Source organism: Anneissia japonica, unplaced genomic scaffold, assembly GCF_011630105.1.
Source record: "Anneissia japonica isolate Jap-2015-1 unplaced genomic scaffold, ASM1163010v1 scaffold724_len3256291_cov202, whole genome shotgun sequence".
NCBI classification, from domain to species: domain Eukaryota; kingdom Metazoa; phylum Echinodermata; class Crinoidea; order Comatulida; family Comatulidae; genus Anneissia; species Anneissia japonica.
This window is the reverse complement of record NW_022744966.1, coordinates 2090156-2107191: the sequence shown is the minus strand read 5'-3', so window position 1 is coordinate 2107191 and position 17036 is coordinate 2090156. Positions and strand designations below refer to the sequence as shown.

At 33.7% G+C, this 17036-nt stretch overlaps 2 protein-coding genes across 7 annotated transcripts in view; one reads left to right on the top strand and one right to left on the bottom strand.

Moving 5' to 3' along the window:
- The window catches only part of LOC117119808, a 22992-nt gene extending 14866 nt beyond the window's left edge, over positions 1-8126 (top strand). For 3 of the 6 annotated variants that reach the window (XM_033264730.1, XM_033264733.1, XM_033264729.1), the window contains exons 2-3: positions 5852-5906; positions 6331-8126. In XM_033264730.1, coding sequence (XP_033120621.1) covers positions 6647-8125 — 1479 coding nt within the window. In that variant the 5' untranslated portion in view covers positions 5852-5906; positions 6331-6646 and the 3' untranslated portion in view covers position 8126. Of the gene's footprint in view, positions 1-984; positions 1182-1243; positions 1309-3683; positions 4259-5851; positions 5907-6330 lie in introns of those variants that run through there. The other 3 variants (XM_033264728.1, XM_033264732.1, XM_033264734.1) reach the window with 3 other exon arrangements.
- Positions 8127-11212: 3086 nt separating this feature from the next.
- LOC117119807 lies at positions 11213-14416 on the bottom strand. The gene is made up of 2 exons (XM_033264727.1): positions 14168-14416; positions 11213-13632 (listed from the first exon to the last, which is right to left on the bottom strand). The coding sequence occupies exon 2, from the start codon at positions 13627-13629 to the stop codon at positions 12019-12021; it is 1611 nt and encodes a 536-aa protein (XP_033120618.1). The 5' UTR covers positions 13630-13632; positions 14168-14416; the 3' UTR covers positions 11213-12018.
- Between the last annotated feature and the right edge of the window lie 2620 nt (positions 14417-17036).

Here is a 17036-nt window from a genome sequence, read left to right as displayed (position 1 = left end):
TATATATATATATAATATAAAACACCAAACATTATTTTTTAAGGAAACATAACTTTCAGTCTAAAGCGCATTTGATTTTAACAATGTTTTATAATTTGCGCTATATAAATTTTAAATTATTATTTTTATTTTTTAGCATAATTATTATTATAGGCTTTATAACATTATGTTCCTATTATCTATATAATTGATACATTATATGTATATGTGTGTGTATGTATGTATATATATGTATGTATATATGTATGAATATAGTGAATATATAAATATAGTGAATACAAATGTACTAAATCCCGATACAAAAATAGCTCGATACCTTACATGGCACGAATTCTCAATTCATTGTGAGGTCCTGTGGCGGATGAACCCCCCAGTCTGAATAATCTGGATATTATATATAGCTCAGGAGTAAAGTGTGATGTAAAATTGCTTTTTATTCTTTGTATTTTTAGTGTTTTTTGACTGTGTCATATTTTTATATACTGTACATCTATTAGTCTTATCATAAATTTTATAGATTTTATTGTAATTACCCAATCTACAATTCAGCTTAATGCTGCCAAAGATTGTGTTTTCGATGTTTTTTATCTCAATAAAATATACCCAAATATATATATATATGTATATGTGTGTATGTATATATGTATGCATATATGTATTATATATGTATATATATGTGTGTGTGTATATTATATATATATATATATATATATATATATATATATATACTCTAACTATGCCCAAAGTCTACTGACCAATGACCAATACCACAGATTGTAACTCATCACACCAAAGTTGTGTAGAAAACAAATACACATAAACAAATACTACGTTATGATACTTATTAGGTAAGTATTGTTATTGACTTCCACTGGCCTGTAAATTAGGCAGCTATCAGCTTTACCTGCTGCTAGGCAATGAGAATTCTCAATTGAATTAAGATATCCAAGGCACTAGTCCATTCGTCAATAGTTGTACAACGGCGCCTGCTGTGAGCAGATACCCCTGGTTTCCAGCACATCGATTGGAGCTGACGTAAAATCGTAGCGTAGGTCCACATTGTGTATTATGGATAACACTGATAGTCAATGATGCTTTGTAGTTAGTTCTATTGTAATGCCAGCTTAGTATGTTTACGTTTGGATTTTCCGTGATTACTCTCAATCAATATTTCAATCAAAGTGAGTATGATTTTTGTTGCAAACATTGTCACTGTTATGTTTAGGCCCGACCCTTAGCAATAATAGTAATGTTGGAGAACTTTCAAATCGTAAATTTCATGATCAAACGTTTCAATCTCGTGAGCCGGTACGTATTCAATAATTTACACATATTATTTTTTTTTATTACATAAATGTTCACTTTGGTAAAGCCTACGTCCGGTACTTCGAAACTGGCGTGCACCAGTAACAACAGTGTTATGTGGCATTATAATAATAACCGAGGCCTACTATAGCAAATCTTTGTCTATTTGTCTATGGCAAAAATAATTTAAGCTACTTGCTATATAAGTGTGTCGATTTGAGGAAGCTATGTCGCACGTTCGACATACGCTTATACATTTTCTGTTACTGTATTTTGTCTGTATTTGACTGTATCATGATTGTTTTGATGATGTCAATAAAAGTTATTGCTTTGCCATTATTGCTATTGTAAACGAGATAGTTTTCAAAACGACATTCGTAAACGGATGTATTACAATTAACTTGTTGAACGTTTACCGTTAATCATTAGTTATAGTATTAGTTAATTATATATTTAGACGATGTTCGACTCAACTTTACCACTGAAAATTACTACATAGCCTATACACTAAAACAACCTTAAAGTACTAAAGTGCAATTCACACGAATTTAGAACATTATTAATTAACTGTGATAAAATATTCACCCATTCATCGTTTTCCTTGAAAATGCAAACACTCTGAGCATGTGGAATAAGTTCAAAGGAATATCTTATTAATAGGTCTCTGGAATATGAATTGAGTTCACCTGGGCCTATATCCACATCCGTTAAATATTATGAGATGTATTTCAGTAAAGCCCTATATACTTGCAGTACTTAGCATTGTATTAAACACCCGACTCTATGTCCTCGAAATAATGTGACTGCCACTTTAATATTAATAATGAGTTTGAATTAAAACAAACTAATACTGAATACCGAACAATATGCACATTGGTTACGATATCGTTGTCCATAGCAACAGGTGAATTGAATCCACAGTGTCCACTCATCTTCTAATGGCTTTTGCAAGAATTTAATACCAAGGAGAGTACTTACATTTACTATACTGACGACGATGATGTTATTAATTATGCCTCCCTTAACATTAGCTGAACATTTTAAATTGACTTCCAGTCTACTTAAAACTTCTGACACGCTTCTGTCAATCAAATCACATTCACTGCAGATATATTCTTTTGTTCTCATTTATAATAAATAAAACAGGACAACTAGTTGAGTGTAGAAAGTGGTTGGGAGGGGGTGGGCTGTTACGTTCTTATACAGTATTTATTTTTTAATAGAAAATTAGGCGGGGCTTATTTTGAGCTTGTCATTTTTCTGGGAAAATGACAAATAACTGTGCCTACAATTTTGTTGAGAAGTTGTATTAGGACTTACTTAAACAGCACGTCAAGTAGGCCTGTAGAGGTATCGTCACATTAGGTAGGAAACGTCTGCTTAGGGGGGGGGGGGTAGAACGGTGTGTACCATCGCTGATTGGTTTAATAGTTCAATCTGTTAAGCTACGAGATTGACACGTCCCGCCATCGTACTGAATGATACCAAATTTGAAAGGTGATACACAATTATGCCAATATTTGGCTGAAGAAATATGCAAGTTACTACGAAAGCCACCTCTTAGGAGGATCCCGGAATGTCTTTCGTACACATTCCATACCCTAGGAGATGTTTGCCTTAACCCCAGCGACGATCTCACACTTATCCATATAATTATATTAAGAACGGATTGCTTCATACTTTCACTTCTTTTGTAATTGTGTTTACGTGATTTGTATAGAGCCTCACTAAAAGAGGTCAAACGGGTGACAATTTTGTTGGGGTATTTTTTAAATATTTTTTTGTAATTTTGTTTTTATTTTCTCCGAAAGAGAATTAGTATCTTGAAGTGATCTAGAAAGTTTAGACCAAAGGGAACATATTCCTAGTGAGTACAGTTAGGTGTGGACCACTTGAGTCAAACCGCAGGGGAGGTGTTCACCTTTTCTCAGTTTTCCAAACCCAGCCAGATGACGCATCGCTTTTTCATTAAAATATGTGAAAGATGTTTTGTACGAATAAAATATAGGCCTATAAAGAGATAGGTCTGGCCTGTGAAGAGATAGGCCTATAGGCCAATGGATCTAGGTAGGGTTTGCACGCTTTTAAAAATACAATTTTGGAAGCGATATTGACAGCGTTGATTGATGTTTTGAAATGCACGCCATCGTTTACTTTCGATACTTGGATTATCGGAAGAAATGCACGCCATCGTTTACATTCGATACTTCGAGTAGGCCTATGTATTATACTATCTTATCTAAGATTAATCAGTGGACCTTTCGATTGATGTTTTGTTTTGTGATTTTTTTGCGCTATCCCGGTTTTAAATCCTATTTATTTTTATTTACATTACCGTATTACTCATGAAGTCCATCGATAATGGTATGAGCCAACCTTCGAAGAAATTGATGCAAGAAATCAATATTATTTATTTAACTTATTGTTTATTCGTTTCACCTTTACTTAATTTTCTATATTTTGTCAGTTTGAACATCCATCAGTGCATTACTTTGAAAACCTTCCTTCTCCGACTAAACATACTTTCCTCATACCCTCAAGTATGTTCGTTGATAATAAAAGTACCGTACTCTTCTCAATCGTTGCCCGGATGAAAGCAAATAACTTGTGATGTAGATTCAGCCATTATAATTAAACCTACTACGTACAGTATCTTATATGCAGCCCAGTTATCGGAACTAATGGTTGTAGCTTGGTGGATACAGACTATATTTTTCTTGGAACTTTTAATTTAAGGAATAGTATCTAAAGGTCAGCCTTAACTATATTTCTTTAAATTGTGAATGAAGCGATTAAGAATGTTCTACCTATGTTCTCTTCTTGTATCAAATTGTTACTCGTAAAAATGATTGCAGCAACGAAAGTCAAGTTTCCAATATTTTGTTGGCTTGGTCAACAGACTGCGTACAATAAGAGACGATTGTTGCTAGGATCATCTTAAATATTACATACGGTAAATAATAATCACATAGGCGTATGGTCCATACAGTGTAGTTAGGTGTGTGTGTACACAACGTGGTTATTTGTTGTACCAGTCATTGATGTTCAAAGTTGAATCACGGAGCTGGTCAATATTGTTGATAACATCGAAACGAGCATAGCATTTTGAGGCCACATACTGTTTAGTTAATTCGCTGTTTTAAATTGTCTAAGAACTTTAAATACGATTTTATTAATCATTTCTCGGCCGATGACTACAAAAATAAATAAACAGAGGCTGGCAGAGAAATCTGGAGAGGAGGTCACGCTAATCAAGTAGGACATAGGCAATATTTATAATTTTTATTTGTTTTTTTAAATATTTTTATTATAAAGTGAATACTTTTACTATTTTATATAGATAAAACATACCTGCACATATCTGGAAACACTTTAAACCCCAGGCTCCGGAGGACCTTTTTTAATATGTTGTAACTGATATTTCACATATTGTAAATCATTTACTTTCTCAATTAAAAGATTCAATATTTTTCAGCTTTCAATGATTCACAGATATTACCTGTAGGCAATGCCGTAGCCAGGATTTTCAGTGCGGGACAATATAAGGGTGGACCCACTTTACACACAAATCCAAATAATGTGGACCCATTTTCTCTAAAGTTGGACCCATTTTACGTAAAAATATGAAAAATCTGGACCCATTTTTTTAAAATGTTTACCCAATTTTAGGCAAAATATGAGAAATTTGGACCCATTATTCAAAAAGTGGACTCATTTATTGCATAAAACTGCATAATTTGGACCCATTTTTCGAAATGTGGACACATTTTTGTGGACTCATTAGAATAATTGTGTGGGACTGTCCCAACTGTCCTAATAGCTGGCTACGGCATTGCCGGTAGACCTACTACGAACAATATTACATTGCTACAACAGGACAGTAACAATTTCTTCCAAATTTTAATTCAGAGTTAATAACTTGGGTGTATACTGTTATAATATACAAAGAATGGATGGGTGGATGGATTTATTCGGTGTAAGCACGAAGGATAACCCACAAAAATCTGAAGAAGACTTATTTCCAATGAGGTCCTTCCGGTGGTGATTGGGCAGTACATCGGGAGACGATTCCCTACTCTTTTCCGAATAGTGTACTGCGTTCCTTAACGTGCACACGGGTCATACGGTAATGCAGATGGGACCAACGGCTTAGATGTCTCATCCGAAAGACGGTGCGGTTTCTAACTTGAATTTCAGCCCTCCAGCTTAATCACAATGAGAGCAGCGATTAGATTTGAACCAGGAACCTAGAGATCTCCACGGTCCAGATCTCTAGGTTATTATATTATTATATCAATTATTATCATTATATACGCTATCAAAGTAAGTCTTATTCTGACCTTGATAGTGCGCATGCTTGTTGTTATAAATCAGTGTTATCTGACGAACGTGTGAAACTGCATACAAGTTATTAACAGAATAGCAGACTTGTTGAACTATCAACCGATGTATTCAATGAATAATTGCTCACGTTCTTTGATTAGAGTTCCATCCTCGAATGCTGATGATGCCACAATGAACTTAGTTATTTCATTTTTTTCAACAGAATCAGTTGTTATTGAACGATCGGATCGTTACAGTTATAGGTCAAGTTGTAGAAGGTACGGTATGCATTTTGTTCTTTAGTATTTTTAGAAGAAGTCAACACTTTATCAAAAAACTGATACAATCTTTTGTGACATAAAGCTTGATCATACTCAGCAAAGGTTCGTTGACGGAAAAAAAAATGCATTTAGGAGTTTAGCTCAATGTGAACCAAACCACATTGTGTGGTATATGAATTAGGAGTTGCTAAGTAATGGCGCTATTATTTCTATAAGCCTACTAGTGAATTATTTACTTACATAGAGCCTATTCTCTTGGGTCAAAGTGTGAGTTTTTATTACTTTCTAATTAAAAAACATATAGACAACAAAGTTACAACAACCCCCGCGTGATATCACGATCTTATTCATAATAATGTAATTGTGGTCTCGTAAAGCGGTTCAACTATGCATTCACTTTATATTCTTTTGTTAATTCCAGGATTGATTCTACAACAATCAAACTCTCAGAGGAACTGTGCACTATGCAGACGGTATAATGTTTCCCGCGTACATTATCTGTGAATGTTACCTGATACACACACTTAACAATTAGTTTGTTGGCAGACCTAAAGTAGAACTGCATTGAATAGGCCCTATTGATCAAAATTTAAATCAAGGAAATCTTGAGATTCATAGTACCGTTTTTTTTATGTTTTGTTATTATTGAATATTCCATGACGTAATTTCAGACCGGTATAAAATATTGCGTATGCTACGCGTTTACTTCGTAACGCAATTGAACTCGAAATGAAAGGATGCTTGAGATAAGAGATATGAACAAAGAAACCTGTGCTATAACGTGGGAAAACCCGGATTTGTGGGAAGATACAATTATGAACAACAATTCATTTTACCTAGATAAAAGTCGCCTGCATAAAACTGATGATTATGGTCACGTGTTTCTACCAAAACTGGTAACAGAAACCAACTTTCAGCACACAAGCAGAACAACTGTTCCGCAGAGAAAAATAAAATCTGAGGAATGCTCAACGAGAAGCAAGTTAGAAACCACGAGGAAGCAGCGATCTTTATCAACCAGTTTTAGTTTACCACAGTTAGTATCATATCATGAACTTGTAAGCGGTCAATCGAAATCAACGACGTCATCAAATGCCCTTGTCCCTAATGTCAGTGAGAACTGTGACACTTTTAACCAATCAGAGAATGAAGAGGAAAGTGATGATACGGTGCACATATCAATTGATCCGTACCCGGATATTGGTGTAGAATCTTTTCTCAATTCCAGCTACGTTCTCGAAGAGGTTCCTCCGACACCCCCGAGAAGAAGAAAAAGGAAAGAAATACATAATAAAATGAAAAATAAACAAGAAAACGACACAAAACAGCGACAAGATCGTGCCCGAATGAAAACAGTGAAGCGATGGAGCCAATCGGAACGAAATCGACAACGGGACTTAGCTCGGAGACACCCGGTACGAAAGCAATTTTTGTACAGTGAAATAATGGAAGAAGAACTTAAGTCACATATACCAAAGAGAATTCCAGGCGGCAAATTGAAACCAATTTATAAACGAACGAATGATGGGGAAATATTTGTGCCGAATTACCCTCTAAATATTAACCTTGAGCGGCTCAACATACGAGAAAATGAAGACATTGCACTCACTGGCTCTGCTTCAGATATAAATAAAGTTAGAAAAAAAGAACTTCGTGTAATGTTAGAAAAGCGGAAAAAAGCGCAAATTAAAAAACATAAGAAGAAAAGAAAACGCGTTCGATTTGTTTTGCCTTACACTCACATAGACAGTGAGGAATCGGACTCGGAAATCTCAAGTAATGTACAAGGACGCTCTCAAATTTGCTCGCCAACTAGTGAGAAACCGTCTCAAGAAGATGAATCTGAGCTTGTGATAGGGCAAGAAAGAAGAGATCGAGATCTCCTTGTGCTGCGTTATGAAGACTTGGCAACAAGTGAATTAATAATAAACGAGTCAGAAAGCAATATAAACCATGATGAGCAAGATATTCCTTCCAAACACATGGATATATTGACGAGGAGTGGCTCACAGAAAATTAGTCCCGATGCAGAAGAACAACTCTCAACTAGTGCAATGTTAAAACTTCCAGTAATAAATAATGGTAAATCAGCAATAAATAATGGTAAATCAGCGGAACAAACCGACAGAGACTCTATAACATTAGTTGATAATTACAGATTTAAAATATCGAAAGTAAATGGGATTGCAATTAAGTACACCAGACTTGATTCATGATTTTAAAAAAATACATTTTTAGGAATCTGATGCAATTAAAATGTGCGGATAAATATTACCATTGAATACGACATTAACATTTAAGCGCAATGCTTGCCTATTGACCTGTGTACCTAAGAAGCCTGGTTCCTATATACATACAAACTCCTTCCACAATAGCTGTCGGGGACATTCGCTAGCCATCTTTTAAGGTCTATGGTTCAGATAGTTTACAAGTTCAAACTTCTTCTAATATAGGCCTATTTATTATTCCTCACATCTTTGAAATGAATTTTGAAAAAGTCGCAGACCTACTAGTGTAAGCCTGTTACCATGTTTCAATGAACTTACAAAATATTTTTCATGAGTTCGCTTTACATTACTACAACTATACCAACACCAGTTTTAATAAAGATATGGAATAGTAGTTCCATGACAATTAGATCGATAACTTGATTGTTAACTTAAATAACTTGAACGTTGTAACTTGAATGCTAAAATCATGAATACTAGGTGATCGTAATAAAACGAAAACGATCGAAAAGACAACATCCTTATTTCTCATTTAATTAGGATTTGGATAAACTGTCGTTTATATAATACCAGTGCTATACTTTTAACACATTTTTTATAAACATTTGTCAATTGCTGATCTAAGCATTACTTTTGCTAAATAAATATTATTTTTCATGTGATAATGTGGAATTTTTAAATTGTTTTTGTCATATTTTGTGCTTCATATAACTAATTTGTCATTAGTACTTTCACTCTCTTTATGCGGTAAAAGTATGGCATTCTTCTATGTTTCAGACGTTTGGAACTCCGTGAATAAAAATATATATACTATAATAAACATAGAATTATTATAAACAAACATAGAATTATTATTTAAATTTATTTATGGAAATAACAACAAGCTTAACTTGAAATTACCTGTATACAATCACATCCAACCTTACACATAACCTAACATAATAATAATAATAATAATATAATATCATAATTCATAGACATTTACATCTTTTTATTATCAAATGAAAATACTAGTTAAATTATTTATACAATGTTGAAAAAATCTTAGGCCACCTATCCTCGCATACACAAGTTCATGTAAAGATATATGCCTTAAGACGAGATAGGAATTGTTTTTGACGCTAGTGAAAGTGTATGAAACATATTTTTGACATTGTAATTCATAAATCGCCCAAATATAATCTGGGAAGGTAGTGAAAAGATAAAAAGGAGTATATTATATGAGGAGATTAAGAACGGAGGAATGAAAATGCCATGCCTAGAAGCAATGATTATGTCATTACATATTACTTGGTTTAAAACATTATTGAATAAAAACACACAAGAAAGATGGAAGCAAATACCGCTTTACTATCTAGAACAATTGGGTTCTAAAGACATTTTCACAAAATTAACTAATATAAATGACTTATATAATACAATTAATACAAAAGTGCCAACATTTTACCGAAATATCTTAAGGTCACTATGCATGTTAAATCAATTTAGTTCACAAAATTGTGACACTTATGAAGATATATGTGATCAAGTAATATGGATGAATAAAAATGTGGTATTAAATAAAAAGTCTTTATTCTTCAAATCCTGGGTTAAATCAGGTTTTGTCAAAATATGTGATATTGTTAAAGGTAATAGATTTTTAAAAGCTGATGAAATCGTTGAAAAATTACAATCAAGGCATAATTGGATATCTGACTGGAAAAGAGTGCTATCAGCTATACCACATGCCTGGAAGTTATTAATTGAGAATTTCAACCAGACTGAAACCAGTGGCAAAAATAATATTGAATGTTCATATTTAATGAATACAAAAAATATTTATAAGTGCATTGTAAAATGTTTCTCGGAAAAACCTTGTAAAATCCAATCTAAATGGGAACGCCTCCTAAATATTCCAGATATTCATTGGGAAATGGTCTGGTTAAGAAAAGTAAAAAACATTGTTGAGAAAAAGCTTGCAAATTTTAATTACAAATTAATGCATTGTACAATAACCACACGTTCACGTCTTTTTTAAAAGGAAACTCTCCGACAATGACTGCTGCTTATTTTGTAATCCGAATATTAAAGAAGATGATTATCATCTCTTTTGGGGTTGTGTAAATGCAAAATATGTCTGGAATGAAATTGACAGAATGATTAAACCAGAGTTTGGATATACTGCAACTTTTAATGATATTGTGTTAGGTACTGATAACAATTATGTTAACCATATTTACACAGTTGCTTGTTTTTGCCTATACAAAGCTGCCGTTATCAAAGCAGCAGTGGGTAAAATAAAATCATTAAAAGCACTGCTCGATTCTGAATTGTATGTGAGAATGACACTATTTAGAAAACTGTTAATTAATCAATCAATAACAATGTCCGACGTACCATATTACCATAAAAATGATGTCATTATTAATTAAGACAAGTAGCTATACCGTACGTAAAAAATCATCTTTATACATTTAGCATATTTATATATCTATTTACGCAATAAATGTTCAGAAACATGTACTCTTCTTCCATAGGTAACAGCAATACTTAGAATACTTGTATTGTGTTGATGAATGTAAATGTATATACAAAATGAATGGATTAAAAAAAAATGTGTAAAAAAAAATAACTTTAAAAAAAAATTATACTGGAAATACGAATAATGTATCGAATGGGCAACAATGATTTGCCTGCGGAGTTTACTCCTTAAGAAAAACAATATTAATAGATGGAACCTTGTATGAGATAATATTGTACTCAAATTGCAGTAGTTGGTGCATATACGCACTATTTAAAACCATTTAAAAATAAATTAAAAAATTAAAAAATAATTAAAAAAATATAGGCCTAGGCCAATATAAATTAAAAAAAAGGATAAAAATAATTATTAATATTATTAATATTATTACACAATTATCATCATTCTCTTCTATCGAGAACGGTAAAATATAATACCGTATAATTATCAATATAATACGTCTCTTTCTATAGCTCGCACTGGCTAAAGCCAGGGGTGCCGCAGGCATTATTTTTTCAACATACAGCTCCGGCAGAGTAAAGGAAAAGATTATATAGCAAGCAGGTATATTATAAACACTAATTTTACGATATTATATACACATGATATGACGTACTGTTTAGGCTGTGTCTACCCAATTAAATATTGAATAGCTTTATATATATAACGATCAAAACCAGATAGAAGTAAAAATAGCTTTTATTGATTTACAAAAATCCTTAAATGATACCAACTATTGAATCATGAAAAATAATACAGAAACGCTCACTGTCTGTTAATAGGCAGTTATTTTTTTCTCATAAAAAAAAAACAACTTTTAATTTTAAAATTTTAAGTTAACTGTGTCCGAAGTACTTGTGATTTCCGAGCATTTGTAAACGTCCTTCAGAATCAGTACTACTAAGTAATAATAGGGAGTATACAATTGCTACAATACAGTACGTCATACTGTATAAGCCTAACTGTAGGCCTAAGCCTACTCAAATACGGTGCCAGATTCAATATTAGCCTACTCCGTTTTTTTATACTTTCGAAGACCATGCTGTAGAAATAGAATGTGTCTAATCTAGTACTACAATTTTTACACTGTCTTGACTACCAAGGCCTATATTTAAGAGATTTTGGCCTACTGCCTCCATAGCGTTCATCATATCCACGCATAAAACGCGATATACACTCTGTTTCGCGAGGGGAAGTCCGCATGCATATTCATGCATATCAGGTCCCCAAACTGTCCTAAAATAGCACCCTCTATAATTTCGGCCGCAACTGTACGGGGGAAAAATAATGCTAGCCGCATCGCCACTCAAATATAGAATATACCTCCTTTGTTTAATCCCAAAACTTCTGACCTATGGAGTTACATATGTAATGATATCAATCATGTGTGGACCTGCACACTTGGTGTATAGCCTATCATTTTTCTGTATACATTGTTTTTTGTAAATCGGACAGTTTTTCTTTCTGATTTTTTAGATGTAGATTGCTTTAGACTGCTTTTGATCGGCAGTTGTATCTTTGTCGTCGTCTTCTTGGCTTCACCTCGCCGCCCACCATTGATGTTTAAAATGTTGTGAACTTTTACCGTATGCAAATTCTCTCTACCTGTTCTCCTTTTCATTAAATTGTTTAAGACGTCTTCAGTGTTCATACTGTAGTTCATGATTTTTGTTGATAATGGTGAATGATTGTTGTTTGACTCTTCCCATTTTCTACTTTCATTATTGATTTCCAAATTCCATTGAAATTGTGAAGTCTGATACCGTCGTTCATTTTGTCGAACGCAGACTGATGTTTCAGTTGTTCGTAGAGGTATGTTTTCTTCAGTTTGATTCAGCACAGTGCCATCAGGCCTAGTTTTCCTATTTGATAACATGGGACCTGTGTTCATGTCTATTAAAGGCACTTTGGTTAATTTGCTCAACTGAGTTATATGAGTCAGCTTTGATTGATGTTCACTGTTGGTGGTGTTATTTTCTTTTGCTGGTTCTGAAAGATTTGCGATGATTGGCAAATGATCGTTTGATGATTCTGTTACCTTTTTGGTTTTGTTTTTCTCGCACTTAATTGTTCTTAATTTCTCAGCGTCCTTGTTTTCTACTGATTCTCCTTCAAGCAATCCATCGCAACTTTTAGCATGTGTACGTACTTTCAGCCACGAGTAGCATTCTATACAATCACTAACACGTAGCACAGCCTCCGGAAAATTATCAACAACGTCGGTAGAATACTGCCGGTGATGCTTTGCGTCAGGGTGGTGCTGGGTCTCAAGTTTGTTCCCTTTTATTTCACCTTGATCTTGCAATAGGCCTTTTGGTTGATTAGCGTTTTCGTTAGGTATGTGTATCCCATCTGGTTCTGTTGGCGGCGGTGAGGGCGTTTCTGTACCGGCTTGTGGCAAGGATATGTTGATTGTTAAAGTAGACTTTTTGTGCGAACTTATGTTTTCTACATCATAGCCTTTGTCAATGTCTGTGCTAAGCTTATTTGGATTTTTAGATAACTTTTTACATTTATCGTCCTGTAGCGCCTTCTGTATGTGTGGAAGTTCTTTTCGACGATTTGTCTTTGAGCTAATATTCTTAGATTTTGTTTCAATCAATTCAACTTTATATTTATTCTGTGATGCAGGAGCTGATCTGTCAATTCTCATACATTCAAAATAAGATTTTGGTGTATGTTTAGTATCTCTTTTATTTAATGGCAACGGTAATCCATTTGAATTAGGTAGTAACGACACATCTGGTCCCAATGATTGTGAGAAAGTCTTACTCAAATATTTATCGTGGTATAGTATGTTCCTAGCATGCTGGGTGTAAGAAAGCATTGAGTTCGCTAGCTTGGCGTGAAAATGTATGGTTCCACGTTGAGACGTGGAAACAAGTGAGGATGCATTGGTGAGGGAGTTTGACATGATCATGGCAGTAATCAATGCACGGAGTCGAATCCTCTGGATTGCACTTGAAAGTATATCAGGCAGCGCCGAATACATTTACTAAAATGGGAAAAAACAGAACACCAAACAAATTACATAACTATTTGTATGCTTACATTCCTCTCCCAGTGAAACCTTGCAATCCTTCTGTATTGATTATACACACTGAAGCCTATCAAGATTTGTGTTTATATGTTTGGCAATAATGCACAGTTGGGTAGTTTAGCACTCTACTAGACCTACACTGAATTATGAGTATTAACAATGTAAATATAGCTTATGTTCTTATGTTATTCTACACATGTAGACCCTCACCTCCATGTGAGCACACCTAGTTACCAATTAGCCTATCAGTGAAAATTTTACTTATACTTGCAAAACTCCTACGTTTACTGTCGAATAATTAATATAATATTTGCTTATAAATGTGAATACTGTGTGCGTATATTATTATCAGACTGCACGGTATGAGCTAACTTTGATTTAACTTTTAAGTATATATCAAGTTTGAATATGTACTTTTAAGTAGGTATCTTAAGTTAACTAAAGTTTAACTAAAAAACCATCTACAATAAATGAATGGAAATCCACTTACCATATAAACTGAATTACAAGTTGCTTTCGAGAGATAGCGACACTACCTTCCATCGTTTATCGTAAACGTCTGTAGATATCAGGACGCTTTATTGTTAGTTACCTTGTGAGAGAAACGTAAATACTGTATACATAAATAATATACACAAGTCGTTTGTGCGCATACAAACCCCTACGGTCAATAATCTACTCCATTGGGGATGTCCTTATATTTACGTGTTTTGCACAAAAGAAATGAGGAACTAAATAGCAAAAACTGTCTGCCCAGTATGATGAGCCACATTCTGTATAGACAAACAGATGAGTGGTAGGCATGTGGTAGCTATTTGCTGTATTACGTCATTTGCATTGAAAGAGGTGTGAATGTGTATTTAGCTAATATTCAATGGCCTTTCCGAGATATACTGCCACCTAAATAATAATAAACTTGAAATTAAATAACTGTCATTGCATATATTATTTTGCTTTTTACAGAATAGCTTTAAAAATACCATTTAATCGTCTATGCATGACTTTCATAGTTAAACGTTATTAAATAATTTCAAATTGATTTCCTTTTATCTGTTACCAGATGAAAGGTGATACGGTAACGCATTTCGAACACGAATACGGAGTGGAACAGTTCTAATTCTCGATGCACTGCAAGTAACAGAGATCAATAGAAAGTTCCCATCTTAAGCATCTTAAGCATGTTGACCAAGACGGGAATTCCAAAATGTTTGATACGATCTTTACCGGTACATCATTGTTCCTTATTCGAACTGTTATTCATATTTCATTGTTTATAATATACACCACAGTGCTACAGAGCAACTTACGTCATCACCCGCTAGCTTAACATTATCCCACTTTGTGTGTCTGTTCTTATATCAAGACGTGTCCTTGATTGGATTGTATCTGAAATAGGCCTATACCGCAAGCCCTTGTGGTCTAGTGTTATGACACTCACCATGATAGCAAGAGATCAAGGGTTCAAATCTTGCCGGGTGAATGTTTTCAAACAATTATTAAGGAACGTTGTCGTTGAGGTTATGCCCGGAGCGATCTTTATACCATTGTATTCATTTCATTTATAACTTTATTTTTTATTCATTAATTGTAGTCAGATTCTCTTGTATTTTTCAATCAATATTGTTATAAATTAACTTGGAAGTCTCATATAAATAGAATTAACAGTATTGATTCCCGAAATATCGGCATAATCTATAATCTTATAAAAATTTACATTTCCCCCTAATATTCTGTTAGAACTGTACAATTCTTCAGTCTTGCCTTACATTTGTTACATGTAACAATGCTTTTTCTATGTCATTCGACAAGTTTACCAATTCTTCCCCCATTGACAACCTTTTTAAACTCCAAAAACGGGCCATGAGAATCTGTGATAATACGGTACTCACTTTAGATCGCACACCAAACCTTTGTTTTACAAATACAATACTCTGAACAAATTTCAGTCAGCCTTATTTATGTTTCGTTTGTATAATAATACGTTACTATCCCATATCCCTTCCTTATTTTTAAAATCGTCAGACTGCCATCAATACAATACTCGATCCTCACAAAATCTTATTAACTTGTTTCAAATCTTAGACGTCATTCCATTTCATACACTGGCCCAGAGGTGTGGGATTCCCTTACCATATCTTGAAAAAATAAATTATATATTTCTAGCTTTAAAACAAATTTAAAAACTTCTCTGGTCTCGGGATACAGCATGCAATCTCCCTATATCGACTTCATACTCTTCTTTCTCTCATGTTGTATTTTTGTACTCATAACCAACTATCATAGGCCTACTTGTTTTTCATTTCCAAAGGTTTTATTTATCTTTTTATAATTTGTCAAGTGCAATCAGTTAAGCTATACATCAAATGTTCAAATCGTTTTTTTCTAGGTGGCCTAAGCTTAAGTGTCTTCGGCCTATATAGGCCTCCTTTTATTTTCAATAAAAAATAGCATTTTTTCTTTTGAAATGTAAATACAACTTATTGACAATGGAAAATAAAAAAATAAAACGAAGGACGAGATATCTAGAGCAAAGTGTCATACCGAGGACACAAGTATGAACGACACTGACAGGCTCCAATTTCTAATCCTTTCACACCGAAACCAAATTCTTTTTATCTGTGCACTAACTAAATGTTACAACAATGTTTGTCGTTTAAAAAGGAGGCCATAATGGATATCTGTTCCGCCACGTGAGGGCGATCTTCAGCTTTCCGAAGACATACACGAAAGGAGCCAACATAAAAATCAATGGTAAGCTTACTATTGTTCAAGCAAATTGCATATTACTTAATAAAATGATAATTAAAGTTAGAAAGTCTATGCTTAAACCTTGATTGATTACTAGCAGACGTCTGATGGACTGAGCATCCACAGAGCATGGAGGTATAATCGATGTTATCATATTTTTACCAGGGGAATTTTACTAACAAAGCTGAAAACCTACTCGTTAGGAAATGAAAATTAATAGTTTCTTAGAAAAAATTCAATTGAAGAAGGTGGTGTGGTGTCTGTCTTTACTGAACTGTGTAAATTTTGTTTTCTGTGGTAAGTATATGACTTGCAACATTATAGACCTATATTTATTTTACGGTTTTGTGCACCTTTGAACCTATGAAAAATGTGCGATAGCAAATACCAAAATCCTAACCATTAATTTTCTTTTAAAATTGCTTAGAGCAATCGTAGTGTTTTTGTGAAAGCTCAGGATTTTTTCAATTGTTAAGAAACTTATCTAACAACATTACCTTTCAAGTATTAAAACGCAATACTGTTCTAAAATGTCCAATGCGCCCCCTATGTTTCTGCTTGCATTATAGGTAGCACTATTTACATTTTTAGTAGTCCTACTGAATATATAC

What these genes read in the sequence shown, in the direction of transcription:
- LOC117119807 (XM_033264727.1), bottom strand. Translation starts at nt 13,629, where the DNA reads ATGTATTCGGCGCTGCCTGATATACTTTCAAGTGCAATCCAGAGGATT.